We start from the raw sequence: 17548 nt of genomic DNA on the forward strand, positions 1-17548 counted from the left end.
AGACGCAGATGTCCCTTGAGTCTGTGAAACCAGGACTCTACATGCATTAACCAGATCATTGCTCTACTGTGAGACTGACTTCATTTTCATTTCTGGTGGATTTTGCATTACTTAGATGGCAGGTTCTTTGCCTTTCTCCTTCCTCCATCTACCATCGACCTCGAGAAGGTAGTGACTGCTTTCTAAACCTTGTTCATAGCCTTCTGCCCTGCCCCTACTCCATTCCACCCTAAGGTCCCTGAAGGCCTATGAAAGGCTACTCTTCACAGTTCTTGAACCCTGGAAGACCTTGGGATGGGGTGGGGGAGTGGAAAAGAGACCCCAGATCCGAGGGCAGGGAACAGAGTTTTCCTCTTCCCCAATGCAAGATAAATTTGAGAGGAGTCTGAACTGGTCATCTACTAGCTGCAGGGGGCCCGTGCAGTGCAAGAGTCCAACTAGCTGATAACTTCAGGACCCACAACTACCCAGTCACCTATGTTAAACTCTTTCCCACAATGTCCACTAAGCCCCAACACACCGATCTCTAAACAGATTGGAAAGTTGACCTCTTTCTACACTGTTTAGATCCAAGTCATAACCCAGTAGTCCTCCCTGTCTCCAGCCTCCGTTCCTTCCAAGCCCACTGATGGGAATAGCCATAGTCCTCCATGGTAACACTCCAGCCTATAAAATGCCTGTGTCAGCTCTACCCAGTCAACAGCATGCTGATTCCCGACTCAGCCTTCACATACGCTGTTCCCACTGCGTCAATAGCTGCAGAGGCAGGGCCTATCCACTACTCCTCAGGAGAAAGAGGGCTTTCCTGCCCACGCCTGGGCTATGTCCATGATGAAATTCTGACCCCACATCTGTCTCAATCCCTGTTACAATGGATGGCACAGAGGACTTTGTAACCATCTGCTACATGGACCTGAGTCTATACTTGACTTTAGGAAAATAAGAATCTATTCATATCAGCAATCCAGCTGCAAATCATGATGTTGGCAAGCTGTCCCTTTTTCTTCAGAGCTGTCTGATCTTTGCCTCTCGGCCTCTAGTTTCCCCGTCTTAAACCATTTCTTACAATTCTGCCTCATGCCCATAGCCACTTCCACTGAGCTCTAGTTCTTGTTTCCCCTCTTATCTAACAGTGAGATGGAATCCACATACTACATAACCCACCCTTTTAAAGGGCACAACCAATGGCTTTTAGTACATTCAGAGTTGTACATGCATCACGATCAATTTTAGAACATTTTTAACATCCCCCAAAGAAACCCTGCACCTCTTAGCTGCCAATCCCCACTTACCCCTCCCTCCAGCCTAAGGCAACCACTAATCTACTTTTTGTCTCTGGATTTGCCTGTTCTAGATATTTCACATAATTGGAATCAGACAATAATGTAGCCTTTTGTGTCTGGCTTCTTTCACTTAGCATAATGTTTTCAAGGCTCGTCCATGTTATGGCATATATCAGAACTTCATTCCTTTTTGTGGGTGAACAATACTCCATTGCATGGATATACCACATTTTATTTTTCCATTCATTAGCTGATGGACATTTGGCCTGTTTCCACCTTTTGGCTACTGTGAGTAATGCCCTTACAAACATCTGTGTGCCAGTTTTCGTGTGGAGGACCTATGTTTTCATTTCTCTTAGTCACGTACCTAGGAGTGGAATTGATGGATCTTATGGTAATACTGTGTTTTTGAGGAATGGTCAGACTGTTTTCCAAAGTGGCTGCACCATTCTAAAGTCAAACCAACAGTGTTGAGGGCCTCAATGTTTCCATCCTTCCATCTCTCTTTAAATTCTTTAATTAGGAGCCCCCAAATGGACACTGCAAAGGGTCATAAGAACCTGCCATTATCACCATATCCTGGCATTATGAATGCCACAGAGCTGACTCCCTTACTGCTTGGGACGCCCAACAAAGCTGAATATTTTGCTCTACATTGTGTCTGGTCAGTCACTATCCACTTCACTCAGTAGAGAGTACACTGACCCCCACCATGGGTTTATTGTTCTAAATTCATTTTCACTTTGCAAATTAATCTCAGCAAATTAAGAGTTACCCATAAATAGCACGTAACTGTCCTTGTATGCAGGAGCCTGCCTGATTCCAGTCAAGTAATTTGCTGTGGTCCTTCCGTCCCTCCATCCCACGTGCAACGGAGAGGCACCTGCCTAGACCACATCTGTTTTGCCTTTCTCGCTCCTGATACCCACCCCTAAGAATGACCAGCTGATAAAATGTTCTGGAATTAGATAGTCATGACAGTTGCATAACTCTGTGACTGTACTAAAAACCACTGAATGGCAGATTTTAAAAGGGTGAATTATACGGTGTGTGAATTATATCTCAATTTTTAAAAAGTAACATGATTTTAAAATATAACCACCCCACAATGTGTTAAATGTATACACTTAAACCTTTAGAATATTTTTTTCAAAAGATGATGTAAATCAGTGAGGTATTTGCTACTTTGAACATAACCAACTGCAACTTTATCCTCAGTCGAAACTATGAACCTATCTAAGACCAAAAGCCGAGAAGCAAGCCAGCTGAGTTTAGTTTACACCCAAAACAATTTTAACCCCCCCCCCCCAGCAGAGTTGCAGGGGTCCCTTCACTGAGATCTCCGGGAGGGCAGGATTTCAATCAGTTTGCACCCTCCCCCATCAGCCACATTCCTCCTCCAAAAAGGTCCTACAGGCAGTGCTGGAGCTGTGACTGCAATTATTTTGCACCTGGAGAGGGTTTTGAAAACAGCAGCTCTTCACTACTTTCAGGGGGAAAGAAAAGTTTAACAAATAACAAAGAAACAACAACTGTTTGAAGTTACTAGAGCTCTCTGGGCTTTAAGTTATTTTTATAAAAGCTGTGATGAAAACGTTTTAAAAGGCAGACGGAATCTGACCAAAAGGAAACAGGCCCCAGGATGAGTGAGGGAGAACGAAGCCGACTTGGACTTAAGGATCAGAAATATGTGAAACATGTGAAAGGTAAACACCCAGGGAGGCACGGCTGGTGACCACAGCCCTAGTCCCAGTGGCTGGTGACAAGGGAAATGGTAATTGCTACTATGTGACAAGAATAAAAATTATATCCTGGTTATGCCAGAAACAATGTAGGTATGCTGCAGCTTTCAAAGTGGGCGTTCTTAAGTCAACTTGAAAAGAGAAAGGAATCACAGAATTGCTTTTCCATTTCTCTAACATACGCCATTTAAAAGTGAAAAGCGAATTGAAAGTAAAAGTACCTTTACAAGAACTAAATTTACTATGCCTCTGGCTGTATGCTCTTATTTGCTTTAAAGCAACTTTTTTTCCTCAAAAGGACTTAACCCATAGAAATAGTAAACTTCTGATAAGTGTAAAGTCTGATCCAGTCCGAACAACAAACGAGATGCTCAAATTTTCCAGACTCTTTGTTACCTGAAATGCAACCTAAAAATACAACCTAAAGATACAGGGCATGAACATATGCACAAAACACAACATTTACGGAGCATCCACCATTTGCCAGGCGTTCTGCTATGCACCTTACACACGTTAACACGGCAAATCCTCAACCGGTCCTTACTCCCGGTTTAAAGATGGGGAGACCGAGGTTCAGCGATGTTACGTGGCTCATACGTGCTAGAAACTGGGACCAGAACCCAGTTCTGATTTGCCACTCAAGCCTCTGCTCTTGACACTTCTCTATATAGCTCCAGGATTAATCATTCACCCGGCTACGTGCAACATCATCCCCACATCGCCCTTGGCCATGGGACTGTCCACAACAGTATCCTGAGCTCTCTCTAGTCAACCAGAAGACAGGGATCTTTTAACCTCCTGGCTGCAATTCCACTTTCCGCCAAAAGAGGCAAAGGGGGGGAAACCGTACCCTTCACTTCGCGGTAAAACTTCAGAAAAGCGTTTTACCTTCGACGGCTGCGATCGCGACGGAGCGACAGGTGAGAAAGACGGGACGTCGGCTCCGGCAGACCTGCAGGCAGCGGGCCTTCGCTTCTGCCCGCAGTGACGGCGGCCCCGCACCACCTACATTACATTCTTCCGCCAGCACCGGGGAGAGAGTGCGGGGCATGGGCCCCCGAAGCGCGCACACACTTTGGGGCGTCGTGACCCCAGCGCTCCCCGCGACAGGCCCTCGCCCCGGGAGTGAGCGCGCCCGGCGGACCTAAGCCCCGCGGCGCTGGTTACTGTTATGTTACTGTCACATCCCTGGTCCTGCCCCGGGGTCCCTGAGCCCGGAGCCCGATGACCTTTCCCTCCCGATCAAGAGGACGCTGCACCGCCCCGGGCCGGCGCTGGCATGGGGACGGCGGGCATCGCGGGCACCTCCGCGCTCGCCGGAGACCCTCCCGCCAGCCCGAGGAGCCCACGGGGGCCCGGCCTGAGGCAGAGGCCGCCCGGGTCCCGACGGCGCCTCCCGGCCCGAGGCCTCCTTCCGAGCGCCCGTCCAGCCGCCCTCACCTCGGCCGGGCCCCCTGCAGGCCGCTCGCCGGCCGCTGTCCGCTGTCCGCTGTCCGCGGGTCCCGCCGCCGCCACCGCCCACCTGCGGCGGATCCACAGCCGCTTGCAGCGCGGAGCCGGAAGCGGAAAGCCGAACCGACTAGTTGCGCAGGCGCGGCTCCGCCCCGAGGGCGGGGCAGAGGGCGTGGCCCAGAAAGGGGCGTGGTCCGCGACAGCTCAGCCCCCGAACTTTGCTTGAGGCTGAGCCTGGAGGGGCGGGGTTTGGGCCTCCGCCCGGCGGGTGGGGCGCGCGGGGCGGCTGCGGGAGGCAGTGCGGGGAGGGCAGGAGGTCCTAGAGGGGCAGGCCAGGGGGCGGGGCAACGCGCCCAGGGAATTAGCGGGGCGGGGGCCTGGGCGGGGAGGACAGTGCGGCTGGGGGGCGTTTGGGGGGATTCGGGTGCCTGGGGGGGTCAGCGGGCGCCCGGGACGCTGGCGGGGCTGAGGGCGAGTCTCAGGGCAAAGAGTGGGAGAGGGGAGGGCACAAGAAACGGAGGAACAGGTTTGCCACCTGTGAAGAAGGGACAGTGTTGACTGTAGGCAGAACTAATAGGTGGTCCCAGACACCTCAACATAGACAGGTGCCCCCGGACACCCCAAACGCATGCCAGACACCCAGGCAGGCGCCATCAGATACCCCAAACGTGCTGTCAGGCACCAGAAAATTGTTCAGACACCACACCTAGTTCTGTTAGATTCCCCAGCACTAACATGCAAAGTCTGAAAAACGTGCCAAATATCTCTAAAGTACCACACACACCTTCATCCAGGGGCCATCAGATACCCCCAAAAGGCTTTCGGACACCCAGAAACATCACCCAGAAACATATGAGAGACCCTATGCAGCAACTTTTAGATCCTCCCCCAAAACACAAACCAGATGCCCGAAATACAGATGTGATCACGTACCCCGAAACAGGTGTTCAGGGTCTGAAACATGCCAGACACCCCCACCCAGGTATTCTTAGAAAGCTGTAGACGTGCCAGATGCCTCCTCAGGTACCACGGGACATCCCAGCCCTGAGGCTGCTGGTCCAACCCAGGTTCTTCACAGGTGGGGCCTTTGGGCAGTAACCAGGAGAGGAGCCAAGTACCTCTCACCCGAGCTTCACGCTGGCCCACCAGGCCAAGATCTCCCCAAATCAAACTCAATTCAACACACACGTAATCTTCGGTCAAGAGCCCTCACTTCAGAAACTGAGGGGGGCGTCCTCAAGTGACCTGCCTTCAGTTTCAGTCCCGTCTTTGCGGTTGAGAGAAGGAGCATGTCCAGGGAACTGGAGACTCCAGAAGTACAAGGACATGCCTCATTAGACACCCAACTCCGGTCGAGGTCAGAAGCCCCAGTTCGGGTCCTTTGAGGTCTTAGCCGGTCAGTAAATGTTCACTCTCTGAATTGCTATGACTTTTGGACTTTATCCCAAAGGCACTGGGGAGCCATTGGAGATTTAAAGCAGGAAGAGTGGCATGACCCTTATTTCTATAGCCATCTCGGTTACAGAAACCTTCAGGTGACACAGCTCTCCCCTAAATGTAGAAACTGACTTTTTCAAAGAACCTGGCAAGGAGACGTATCTCTCCTCTTTTACACATCCAACCATTCTGCACCTACTGAGTCCTTGCCATGAGTCGTGGACTCCAAGAGCTAAGGAGACACAGAGAGCTTAAGTCTAAAGAAGCATTTTTTGGTCTTAGCATTATCGACACTTGGGCTGGGTAATTCATTGGAGTATGTTAAACAGCATCCTTGGCCTCTACCCATTAGAGGTAAGTAGCACTCCCAGTCCTGGCAGTCAAAAATCTCTGCAGGCATTGCCAAATGTCCCCTGGGGGACAGAATGACCCTCGGCTGACAGCGGCTGGCCTAAGAGACACTCAGACACTTATACAGTCACCTAATGCAGGCTTCACAATGGAAGTGGATCTGCACTATGTTTTAAAGGGTGACTAAGTGTTAGGTGGCCCAGGGAGTTCCTGTAACAGCTCTGAATGAATGAGGCACGGTGCATGGGCAGTCACAAGACTTCAGGGTGGCTGGGCTTTGGAGTCAAGGCGGCTGAATAGTGAGAGAGAAGGGTGGAAAGGTAGGCGGGGTCAGACCATGAAGGGCCTCAAAGGTCAAGGCCAGGAGCAGGACTGTCTGGAATGGTATTCCTTTAGAAGGGCTGGTCTCTGGGGAAGCATGTCAGCTTTATCCTGGAGACCCACCTTCTGTAATTACCAGGAGAGTGATTCACTCCCTATTCTGCTTCTTACTGTGGGGCTGTTTCCTCTAAGGGACAGAGAGTAATCCGTGGCTTTGAACACCTCTGATGGTAAATAGGCTTGTGGCGAGTTACACCCCAGAGATGCCTGCTGTCAGCCTGCTGGGAGTGAGACACAGCTGTTCCGGCTTCCTGCGCCTCCTCTGACAGGTGCAGGGGCTGTGGTCAAAGCCCAGGCTTAGGGTCTGTGATTGAGATGCTAGCTTTGTCCTAACAACAATAAATAGTGATGACGATGATGATGATGATAGACGCTACTATCACCCTTCCATACCAGGCACCACGCTAAGTGCTACCTACATCATTTCTTTCACACAAACTCAAACCTTCCTTGGTCTCAAAGGCTTGTCTCCAAGAGCTGGAGCTTGATTTCTTCCATCCTGAGTGTAGCCCCAACTGAGTGACTCACTTCTAAACAATAGAAGAGGAAGAGGGAAAAATAGTAACCTGGCAGATGTTACCTTAACCAGGGGAGGGGATGATGGTTAACATCGTCCCCGGGGATGTCGTGGTCACAGGACTTGCCCTCTCATATGATGAGGCAGGAAGTTTCCTCAAACCCATAACCCCTGTGTCTATAATGAGAAAACATCAGACAAACCTAGATTGGGGGACACTGTACAAGACACATGACTAATACTTCTCAAGACTGTCAAGGTCATGAACAATAAGGAGAGACTGAGAAACTGTCACAGACCAGAGAGATGGGAGAGGGAGGATGATTCAAGATAATATAGTGTCCTGAGTTGGATCCTGAAACAGAAAGAGAACCCTAATGAAAAAACAAAAAACCAAACATTTCTTGTATGAAAGAAATGATGTAGGTAGCACTTAGCATGGTGCCTGGTATGGAAGGGCGATAGTAGCATCTATCATCATCATCATCATCATCATCATCACTATTTATTGTTAGGACAAAGCTAGCATCTAAATCATAGACCCTAAGCCTGGGCTTTGACCACAGTGACCTTCAGATTTTCCAGTGAAATCTGAAGTTGGAGTTTGGTAAATAGTATTGTACTAATGTTGGTTCCTAAGTTGTGACCAATGTCCTGTGGTCATATAAGAGGTTAACATGAGGGGAAGCTGAGTGAAAGGTATAAGGGGACGCTCTTTGTTCTTTTTGCACCTTTCTGTAAATCTAAAATTAAAAGTTTAGGGGAGAGATGGGGTCCCCCATGGAGGGGTAGGAGGAGTTAGTTTTGTTAAGTAATCTAAGATAGTCGTATACTCTAAGTTAGGGTGTATTACCAAAATGCAGCAAAATATTCCAGCTACAAGTTACAAGCCTAGTCATTCTGAAGCTTGACCTTTTGGTTAAAATGTTAAAATCTCTCAGTAGGAGCTTGTTATAATGTTAAAATCTCTCTGTAGGAGTTAGTTTCTCTAGTCTATAATTAGTGTTGATTTTTCTTGTAACAAAATAAAACTATAAGTTATGGCTCCTGCTTTGAATTGTATTCTTGACCTGGTTACTCAATGGTTTCTACTAGCCACAGAAAGCAGTCAATAACAGTGTCATGCTCGTACCAAAGAATTAAATCTGATCCTTAATATCTGGTATTTTGCAGTAAGTCTACTGGTAAGACATTATAGGAAGCCAGTCTTAAAATTTGAAAATAAACTCTAGTCTCCTTAGCTATTTTTAGGCTTTTATAAAAGGCAAAAACTCATTGCAAAACATTTTTCCAAGTCTGAATGCTTATATTTGATCCAGGCAAAACATTTTTGCCTGGTTTAGAATTACAGGTAGCTTATTTAAAGCAAAGGAAAAACAATTGAGTGTGAGTTCACGGTCTTTAGAACAGTTTGAGAAAATACGGTATAAAGGTGCTTTCGATTTCCTGTTATTTTAAATATTATTATACAGAGCTACTATTAATACCATTTTGGTGGGAAAATCTTAAAAATTGCCCCCAGATACTGACAATAAAGCACATCAAGCAACAAAATGTCTTTGACATATTAAACCTTTGCTCTTCATGCAGCTGTAATTTAATTTTCTCTTTTTCTCCATGTCTATTTTTTTTTAAATATAAAATTTTGGTTTTGGAACAACTAAATAAAAGATTGTTATTATTATTTTAAAAAAATCAAATAGTGTGATGTGGCAGTGGATTGGTGATCAGGGGCTTGGGCTTTGGGCTGGAATCCTGCCTGTGTGACCTTGGGCAAGGACTTAACTCCTTTGGGCCTCGATTTCCTCATCTGCAGAATGGGGAAGTACTAGCGCCTGTCTTACAGAGCTATTGTGCGGGTTAATGAGGAATCCGTTTAAAGCACAGGGTGTTTCAGATACTGTAAGTGCCCAGTGATACACTGTTACCCATTATTACTACTTGTGTAAAATCTGTGATTGTAAAGGGACGGCCAGGAAATTAGTCCCTGTTGGCACCCTCTTCTTTCAAGATCATATTTGTTAGGGGTTTACCGATCTGCTAGCTAGGGTGGGCACTTCTTGGGTCTTCCTTGCTGCAGAGTAAGTCAGTTCAGGGGTCCGCAGACCTTTTCTGCCAAGAGCCCCACAGCAAGTATTTTCACGTTGGGGACCCTGCTGCAAAATGCTCCACCCTGCTGCCTCCGCAGCGTGAAAGCGGCCGCTCACTATGTCCTCCTACGGCTGGCTCATCTTGGGCCTCGCCCTTCTGTCTGCCAGCTTCTCACCAACCCCCTGGGCCGGGCGCCTGAGACAGGGCTCCGCAGGCCCGACGCCGGCCCTGGAGGGAGCCCCGCTATCCAGCCTCCTCGGCCCCGGGAGGGCGCCGGGAGTCGGCGGAAACACGGATCTCAGCGCCTCGAGACACCGGAGCGGTCGGTGCATCTTGCACTTCGCAAGGCCCGTGCCGGCCTCAGCTAAACAGGCTGTGTGTCCGAGAGGGCGCTGGAGCGCCTTCGGCGGACGGCAGGGTCAAACTGCCCGGTCCCGACGGCAGCCCCCGCTCGAGGCGAACGGCGGCGGCGCCCGGGCGGAGGGAGGAACGGGGAGGAGGCGTCGCGCCCGGAGCCGGGCCGGCGAGGAGGTAGAAACGCCCCGACCTGTCCCGCGGGTGGAGGTGTCGCTTCCAGGGCCCGCTCTCCATCTCGCTAGCCCCTGATTTTCGCCCAGGGCGATCCTGTCGGCCGGGGGGCGCCTGGCCACGCCTAGGCCCGGTCTGGGGTGTCCCGACCACGGGGAGCGGTGCTGCTGGCGCCCGGGGGCGGGGCCGGTACGCTGCTCCGCATCCCAGGGAGCGCGAGGCCGCCCCCACAGGGCGTGACCCGGAGCACGGGCGTGTGGGACGCGAGCCGAACCCCCCGCCCTGCCAGGGTCCCCTCCCCCCTCCAAGCCCGTTCGCAGCCCCCCGACCAGCCCTCCGAAGACGCGACAGCAGAAGAAACAGAAGCTGAGCGGGCCCAGCGCGCCCGCAGCGGCTCCGGCCCGCGTCCCGCCCGCCCCGGGAAGGACCAAAACCTGGCCTGGATTCCGGCAGGGGGGACCTGCCTCCCTAGACGGGGCGGCGGGGACTGAGGGCGGCTCTCCAGCCGTGAGCGCCCAGCTCCCGTCAGCACTCGGAGCGGCCCGGAGCCCCACGCGCCGCGCCCGGGACTTGGCGAACGGCTCGCAGCCCGAACTTGAGGAGCGAGAGGAGCCGGCGCGCCAGCGGCGCCCGCTCCCTCCGCCTTGGAACTAACTCCGGGGCGGGACCCCCGGCGCCCCCGGCGTGCTTGCGCCCGGAGGGGCTCTGAAACCCCGCCTTTGCAGCTGGGACTTCGGGCGGCCCGCAACCCGCTGTGAGCTCCCCAGCCTCGGCGCCCCTCGGCCCTCCGCGGCTGGACACCAGGGGCCGGGGTAAAGGGACAACTGAGAGAGCCGGGACGGAGAGAAGCGACAGAGAAAAGCTGCTACGGGGCGCCCGCCCGGCAGCCCGCGGCGCCAGCTGCAAAGGCCCCGCCTCCTCTGCTCTGTTGCTAGGGGGCAGGAACCGCAATGTTGCCAATCGACTTTGGCAGCCATGTTACTTGAGGGCAGACATTGTAACTGAAGCCACTCTGACAGCCATCTTGCTTAGGGGCAGAAGTCCCGCCCCTGGCGGCCATCTTGCTTGGGACATAATTCTTACAAAGTTTACTGATTGTCAATTAATGCTTCTTCCACAGGTAGAGCTAATGGAGAAAAGCCTCAAATGTACAGATAATAGAACTAGAACTCTGAGGACGCATGCCACACAGATGGTGGTACTTTGTTGCGCAGCTTTAGCTAACTGATACACTGCCTGAGTCCACATTTTGCAAGAGGATTTTGCAACAACAAAACAGACCTAAAGGGAGGTTTTTGGGCCCCTAGCTAACCAAGTGGTCCCTGCCCTTGGGGACTGATCCCCGGCGCTCTCCAGGGAGCCAAGGTCAGCCCACCCTTGGCAAGGGCGAACCGGGACAAGAATGCAAAGAGTGCAGGGGGCCACAAGAGCGATTTAGGGAAAGAAAGGAGAGCAAGTGGCCGCCATCCAAGGGGCCAGGCTGGGCCGCCTGACTTACCAGAGCGGAGAGGCGGTTTCCTGCACAGGGGGCAGCTGGAGTGGCCGGTGGAGGTTCCTCGGGACAGCTGGTGGCCATTGGCACATTCCTTTCTCTCTCGAGCGTCCTGGCCCTTGTCCTTCAGATGCGCTGGGCCTTTCCCCTGCGGGGACGGAGGTGAGATGTAGAATGCCCGGTGCACCGAGACCTACCTCGAGTCCCAGGGCGCCGGGGCCGGGGCGGCAGCCGAGGGGCGGGGGTCCCGGGTCCTGCCCTGACCTTGTCCTTGTGCCTGGTGACTCGGTGGCGGAGGGAGCTGAGCCTGTGCTTCACCCCGGCGGTGCCCCTGTCACTCCTCTCGGTCCTGCCGGCTCCGTCCTCGCTCCTAAGGGGCGGGAAGACGGCTGAGGAGCGGCAGCCGCTCGGAGGGCCTGAGCTGGGCCTGCCATCCACCGCCATCCATCCTCCTGGGCGCCTCCTCCTGCTTCACCCGTTCTGTGGTCCCCGCTCTCTCCCTCATTTATTCACTCATCAGACATTTGAGGCTGTTTGCAAAGTTCCAGAAACCACAGGGACTGGGTTTGCAGGGGACCAAGCGACGCGGTCTCAAGCCTGAAGTCCCGTGACGGGCCCAGGCTGGAAATCTTGGCCCTGCCATCTCGGCCTCCTCCCCCGGACCCACCGCTTCCCCACCTCCAACTCTGATGAGCAGGATTTCTCTCAAACCCAGCTCTCCTCTCCTCTCTCGGTACCCCAGCCCCGAACCGCTGGGGTGCCTCTCCTGGGTCACAGGCACGTCCTCATGAAATAGGTACTTGCTAGGCCAACGGCAGACAGACCCGGCTTGGCTGAACCTACGCCCTGGAGGGAGGCTCTGCTGCCCCCGCTGCACCCCCGCGGCCCCAGCCCTCTCTGCTCACTGTCCTGGGCCGCTAGAGAGCTGTGGCCCTCAGCTTTGCAGAGGGATGTGGCCTCTGCCCACTCCCCTCACTGGCCCTCCTCCCGCACCGCCCAGGCACAGTTCCCCCCTTCGAAGGCAGAAGGCACCGTTTTCTTTCCTCCATCCTCAAATGTGAGGGCCGGTAAACTGCTCGTCCATCAGAACCCAGCTCAAGCCGTCACCTCCTCCAGGAAGTCTTCCTCCCCCCACTGCAGGGTGTATGAGGAGCCCCGCCCTCACCCCTTCTCTTGCCCTTGCCGGTTCCAGTGAGAGGACGGGCCCAGCTCCTGCCCCCAGCTCAGGCCAGGTACTGTGTGTGTGTGTGTGTGTGTGTGTGTGCCAGGCACGGTGTGTGTGTGTGTGTGTGTGTGTGTGTGTGTGCCAGGCACGGTGTGTGTGTGTGTGTGTGTGTGTGCCAGGCACGGTGTGTGTGTGTGTGTGTGTGTGTGTGTGTGCCAGGCACGGGGTGTGTGTGTGTGTGTCTGTGGGTGGGTGGCATGGGGTGTGTGTGTGTGTGTGTGTGTGTGTGTGCCAGGCACGGTGTGTGTGTGTGTGTGTGTGCCAGGCACGGGGTGTGTGTGTGTGTGTGTGTGTGTGCCAGGACAGCTGTGCAAAGCCAGGGCCCGGCTCCCAGCCCCCCACCGGCAGCCCTGCCTACTTACTCGGACAGGAACTCGAACCAGGTGAGGTCTGAGTGGGCTCCTTTGGGGCTGCCGGACAAGTGAGCCCTCTGCTGAGCCCTGCAGGACCAGAGGGGACAGACACCCGGCTCAGGGCGCCCCCCCGCCCCAGCTGCCCCTTTCCCTTGGGGTCTCTGTGGACAGGCGTGCGCCCAGGGCCGTGGTCCGAGAGCCCACCCTTCCTCCCCACGTGGGCTGGCGTGTATGGTCCTCGGGGTGTATGTTCTGACAGAGGCAGTGACCCGCTGGGTGGAGCAGGGTCAGCACATCAGGGGCTTTCCTGACGGGCCGCAGCGCCTGGGAAAGATGCACCTTCTCTCCCTGAGGACCTCCTCTCACTCTGAACCCGTCCCCAGGCTCTTCATGGCGCCAGCCCTCCCCTCCTCGCTGACGGCCCTGTTCCTCCCCGCCTCTCCCACCTTTCCTGCCCCATTTCTCCCCTTCCTCTCCCCAACCTGTTTCCCAGCCCTGTCCCCAAACCTGCTTACTCTCACCCCTGTCCCCATACCTGTCTAGTTCCCTGTCTGTCCCCCACCTGTCCCCTGTTCCCTTGCACCTGTCTCTTCCACTCACCCGTGGTACTCTCGAAGTTCTTGCAGTACCTGTTGGACCATCAGCCTGGGGGGGGGAATAAAATAGCCCACGGTTGTCCCAGATTACAGACATTCTCCCCGAGATGAGCTGGGACGGCCTCACCGTCATGGGTCCCAGTGCAGACCCTAACCGGGAGCCCCAACCTCTCTCCTGATGCCAGGTCGGAAACTTTCTGAGGGGCCTGCGTCCCTCCCCTGGGAGGATGGGGGGGAAGACTGAGCTTATGGGGGGACTGAGAGGGACTGTGGCTGCCCGGGTCACTTACTGCCAGCAGTGCAACAACCTGCACACTCCTCCCACTGCCTTGACCCCTGGCTGTCCACGGGGCTCCTCCCCCACATGGGGCAGACACTCACACATGATCCGGCTCCACGTGGTCCTTTTCCAGACTCTCCAGCACTGGCGGCTCCAGGCCTGGAAGTAGCCCCCCACCAGGAGGCACAGGTGTGAGGAGCTCTGCCCCCCCCACTGGGGGTATATGAGGAACCCCACCGTGCACTGGGCTCCCCCGACCCACCCCTGCAGAACTGGGGGTCATCCAGAGGGGCTTGCCGCTCAGGAAGAGGCATGAAGCAGGAAGAGAGCCAGGAAAGGGGGTGTCCCCAGCTTTTCACGAGAGCTCGATGCTCTAAGGGCTTTGCACGTGTGTGCTCAGTGAAGCCCCAGTGGCCCTGTGGAGACACACTGATGTCTCCATTTGTAGAGAAAGCTGCAGAGGCTGACACTTGGGTAGTGGTAGGTTTGGGTTTAGCGTGCAGGTCTGTCTGACACCAGAGACACAGCTCTTAGGACAGAGAGTCAGAGACAGACAGGGAGACAAAGAGAGGGACAGAGTCAGAAAGAGGAGGGAGGGCTAGGTCGTTGCAGTGGTGCCCCTGCCTTGAGACCCCGGGGGGCAGGGTGGGGACAGATGCTGGAGGCCTTTCCCCCTCTCTGGAAACCCCTCCCCCAGGACATCCAGGAGACCCTAAACCCCCTCCAGCTTCTCTGAGGTCCAACTGGGACCCCATCCAGGGCACCCTCTAGCCAACCCCCCACTACGCTACTTGGTTTGAATGGGGGAACAGACCGGGCCTGGTTACCTTGAACAGCTTGAGTGGGCACCTCCAAAGCCTGTGAGATTTCCAGGGAGCTGATCTCATCGAAGGACTCAGGGACTGACTGAGACCTCACTCTTTTCTCCAGGCTGTCACATTCCTGCAGGGAACAAGCATCTTGCTAAGCCAGGTGGGCGCCCCAGGCTGCAGGGAGGCTCCCAGATCAAGGCTCCTCTGCCCCAGCCTCTAGTCACAGTCAGGGCCCCCCCAGGCACGGGGCAGGTGGTCTCCCTCCCAGCCAGGCGCTGCACTTGCCCCTCGGGGCTGTGGGCTGGGGCCCTGACACTGAGCAAGGACGCCCAGGCGCTTCCCAGCTGTGCGCTGGAGTCCCAGACCTAAGAAGAGGCCCCTCAGTTGCAGACTCCAACCACAGACAGGGTCCTTCCTGCTGCAAAGATGCCGAGATGTCCCCCTGCTTCCCGGGCAATTTGTTGCCCTTTTGGCCAAGGATCCCCTGCTGTGGCCCCCTCCTTGGTGAAGGACACTCAGGCCTGGGCTGGAATCTCAGGGCCCAGCCATGGGCTACGTCATGGGCAGCCCAGCCGCGGCAGGGAAGCCTTACGGGTAAGGCTCTCCCCATCACCTGGAGCACCGTACCTGGGCCCAGAGGTGTGCTATTGTCCAGGGTGGCTGCAGGTTGCACCCACCTTGCCTGGGTGCTCTGCTGGGGTCCAGGCCTGCAGACAGGCTCCAGGAAGGTTCAGAGTGAGGCTGGTCAGCGTCCGAGGGAGACTGCGCTCCTCACTCACAGCCGAGGAGTCTAGGCTGAGCCTGGTGGAAGGGAGGGGTTCAGGGCTCCAGCAGGTTTTTTCTACCTGGCTGCCATCCAGCTCCAGAATCTGGGGGGTTGGGAGGACCCCCAGACAGTGCTTCCGGGGCAGAGAGGGGTCCAGTTCTCGCTATGTCAGAGGGGTGGTGGAGGGGGTGGAGCCAGGCTGGTGGATTTGCTGAAGCCGCATTTGCATTCCAGACCCCCCATTTTTACATGGACTGGCTCTCTGTTTGGGGTGACTTGAGAGGGTTGGAGGGGATTGGGCGGGGGTGGCCAAAGCACCCCTCCACTCTTTAGGGCTGCCACTGTGGTGTGTGGAGTCGAGCACTCATATGCATTTGGATCCCAAGTGCATCTGTGGCTTTGTGCGTGCGTGTGCAGCTGGAGTGCAAGTCATACGTTTAGGCTTACATGTGTGGGTTAGAGCAGGTGACTGTGCCAGCTGGTGGGTTGCATTTGGGCAGCGGTACACCTAGTGTGTGCGGGCAGGTGTGCACATCCGGTCACATCTGCGTCATTTTGGGCTTGTGCACACTTGTCCAGCATGCGTGTGTTTGCCTGTGCACATGGATTTGTGCGCCCACACAGGCTCTGTGGGCGGCATGCGCGTGTGTCTCGGGAGAGGGCTGCCTCTGCCAGTGCAGACACCCCTGATCCTGGGAGGGCGTCATGGGACGCACCGGTGGTGGGGGACCAACCTCTGCCAGCTCTCGGAGCAGCTCCGTGACCTCTCCCAGCTGCATCTCCGAGGCAGGCCCTGGGGTGCTGCTGAACTACAGAAGGATGGACCCCTTCCTGCTGCTTCGCTAGGAGGGTCACTGTCCCCGGCCGCTCCAGTCTGGCTGTGGGAAGGGGCCCCAAGGCCCAGGTCCTGGAGATATTTGCTGCCCTGAAGGGCCTCCAAGTCCAGACTGAGGTCCTCTGTGCTTTCCCCGAGCTGCCCAGGAATAGCATCCTCCTGTAGGTGGGGGGAGAAGAGGACATTGACTGGAGGCAGCAGAGGCCCCCACGACCCAGACCCTGCCCATCCCCCTCCTGGCAACTTGGGCTCAGCACAGCCTTCTCAGGGCGGGTGGGGCGGGATGGAGGGCAGCTCCACAGCCCTCTGTCTCACCTGGGCCTTCAAGGCCCTACCTGCGCAAAAGGGGCGGGAAGCCTGGGCTTGCTGACCTGGTTTCACCTCCCTGTGAGTTTCCATTTGTCTTAAGGAACCCCTGCCCTGCTGTCACCCTGCTTACTTTAAGGCTCGAGGAAGATCGCTCCTGCAAACACAACTTGTCGAAGCACCACACTGAGGTATGTCATCCTTGCCGTGAATGGCGGGATTTCAGGCAGTGGCAGGGCTCCTCGTCCTGTCTGGGGCTGGTGCATCCCCTGGGCCCTAAATCTCCCTCCCAGGCAGGGACTAGGGTGAGGCAAGTGAGGCATTTGCCTCGACACAGAACTGAAGGGGGTACCAAAAACTCAGGAATCCATATAATATTTTAATGTAATTTTAAAAACAACTTGCCCAGCCAGTGTGGCTCAGTGGTTGAGCATCAATCCATGAACCAAGAGGTCAGGGTTCGGTTCCTGTCTGGGCACACACCCAGGCTTCAGGGGGCTGCAGGAGGCAGCCAATTGATGAGTATCTCTCTCATCATTGATGTTTCTATCCCTCTCTCCCTCTCCCTTCCTCTCTCTGAAATCAATAAAAACATTTAAAATAAAACAACTCAAAAGTAATGCAAGGAGATTCATGATGAACAAATTATCAACATGTTAAGAAATGACAGTACTAGACCCTGCACTCTCCTCACTCACCTCCCCCCATTTTTGGCCATGCTCCTTTCTACCAGAGAGGACTCCGGCCTTTTCCTCCCCAGCAGGTAGAAGCCACAGCTCCTCAGCACAGTACAAAAGGCTCCAGAGTCAGCCGCCTCGGGCTTCTGGACCCTCTGCAGCCTCATGGTCCCTCCCACCCACCAGGCAGAAACATGCGAGACAGGGTTAGATGTCAAAGATACACAGATGTCATTGAAACATGCAACAGACTGTCGTATCTCAGAGGGAAGAGGGAAGGGGGGTGCGGATAAGAAGAGATTAACCAAAATATGCACATATGCATAACCCATGGACACTGAAAATAATGGGGTGAAGGCATGGGAGGGGGGTTGGGAGCAGGGTAGAGGGGGTTAAGGGGGGAAAAATGGGACACCTGTAATAT

General features: G+C 54.7%; 1 protein-coding gene across 2 annotated transcripts in view; it reads right to left on the reverse strand.

Moving 5' to 3' along the window:
- ARHGEF18 (Rho/Rac guanine nucleotide exchange factor 18) overlaps positions 1–16294 on the reverse strand; it is a 68107-nt gene extending 51813 nt beyond the window's left edge. The window contains exons 1-8 of one of the 2 annotated variants that reach the window (XM_081135918.1): positions 16041–16294; positions 15218–15341; positions 14556–14670; positions 13830–13887; positions 13453–13497; positions 12862–12939; positions 11539–11644; positions 11281–11422 (exon numbers count right to left, since the gene is read on the reverse strand). In XM_081135918.1, the coding sequence (XP_080992044.1) occupies positions 11281–11422; positions 11539–11644; positions 12862–12939; positions 13453–13493 (367 nt within the window). In that variant the 5' untranslated portion in view covers positions 13494–13497; positions 13830–13887; positions 14556–14670; positions 15218–15341; positions 16041–16294. Of the gene's footprint in view, positions 1–4465; positions 4602–11280; positions 11423–11538; positions 11645–12861; positions 12940–13452; positions 13498–13829; positions 13888–14555; positions 14671–15217; positions 15342–16040 lie in introns of those variants that run through there. The other variant, XM_081135919.1, reaches the window with a different exon arrangement.
- Positions 16295–17548: the final 1254 nt, after the last annotated feature.

The sequence above is a fragment of the Miniopterus schreibersii genome, assembly GCF_964146895.1.
Source record: "Miniopterus schreibersii genome assembly, chromosome: 4".
NCBI lineage: Eukaryota > Metazoa > Chordata > Mammalia > Chiroptera > Miniopteridae > Miniopterus > Miniopterus schreibersii.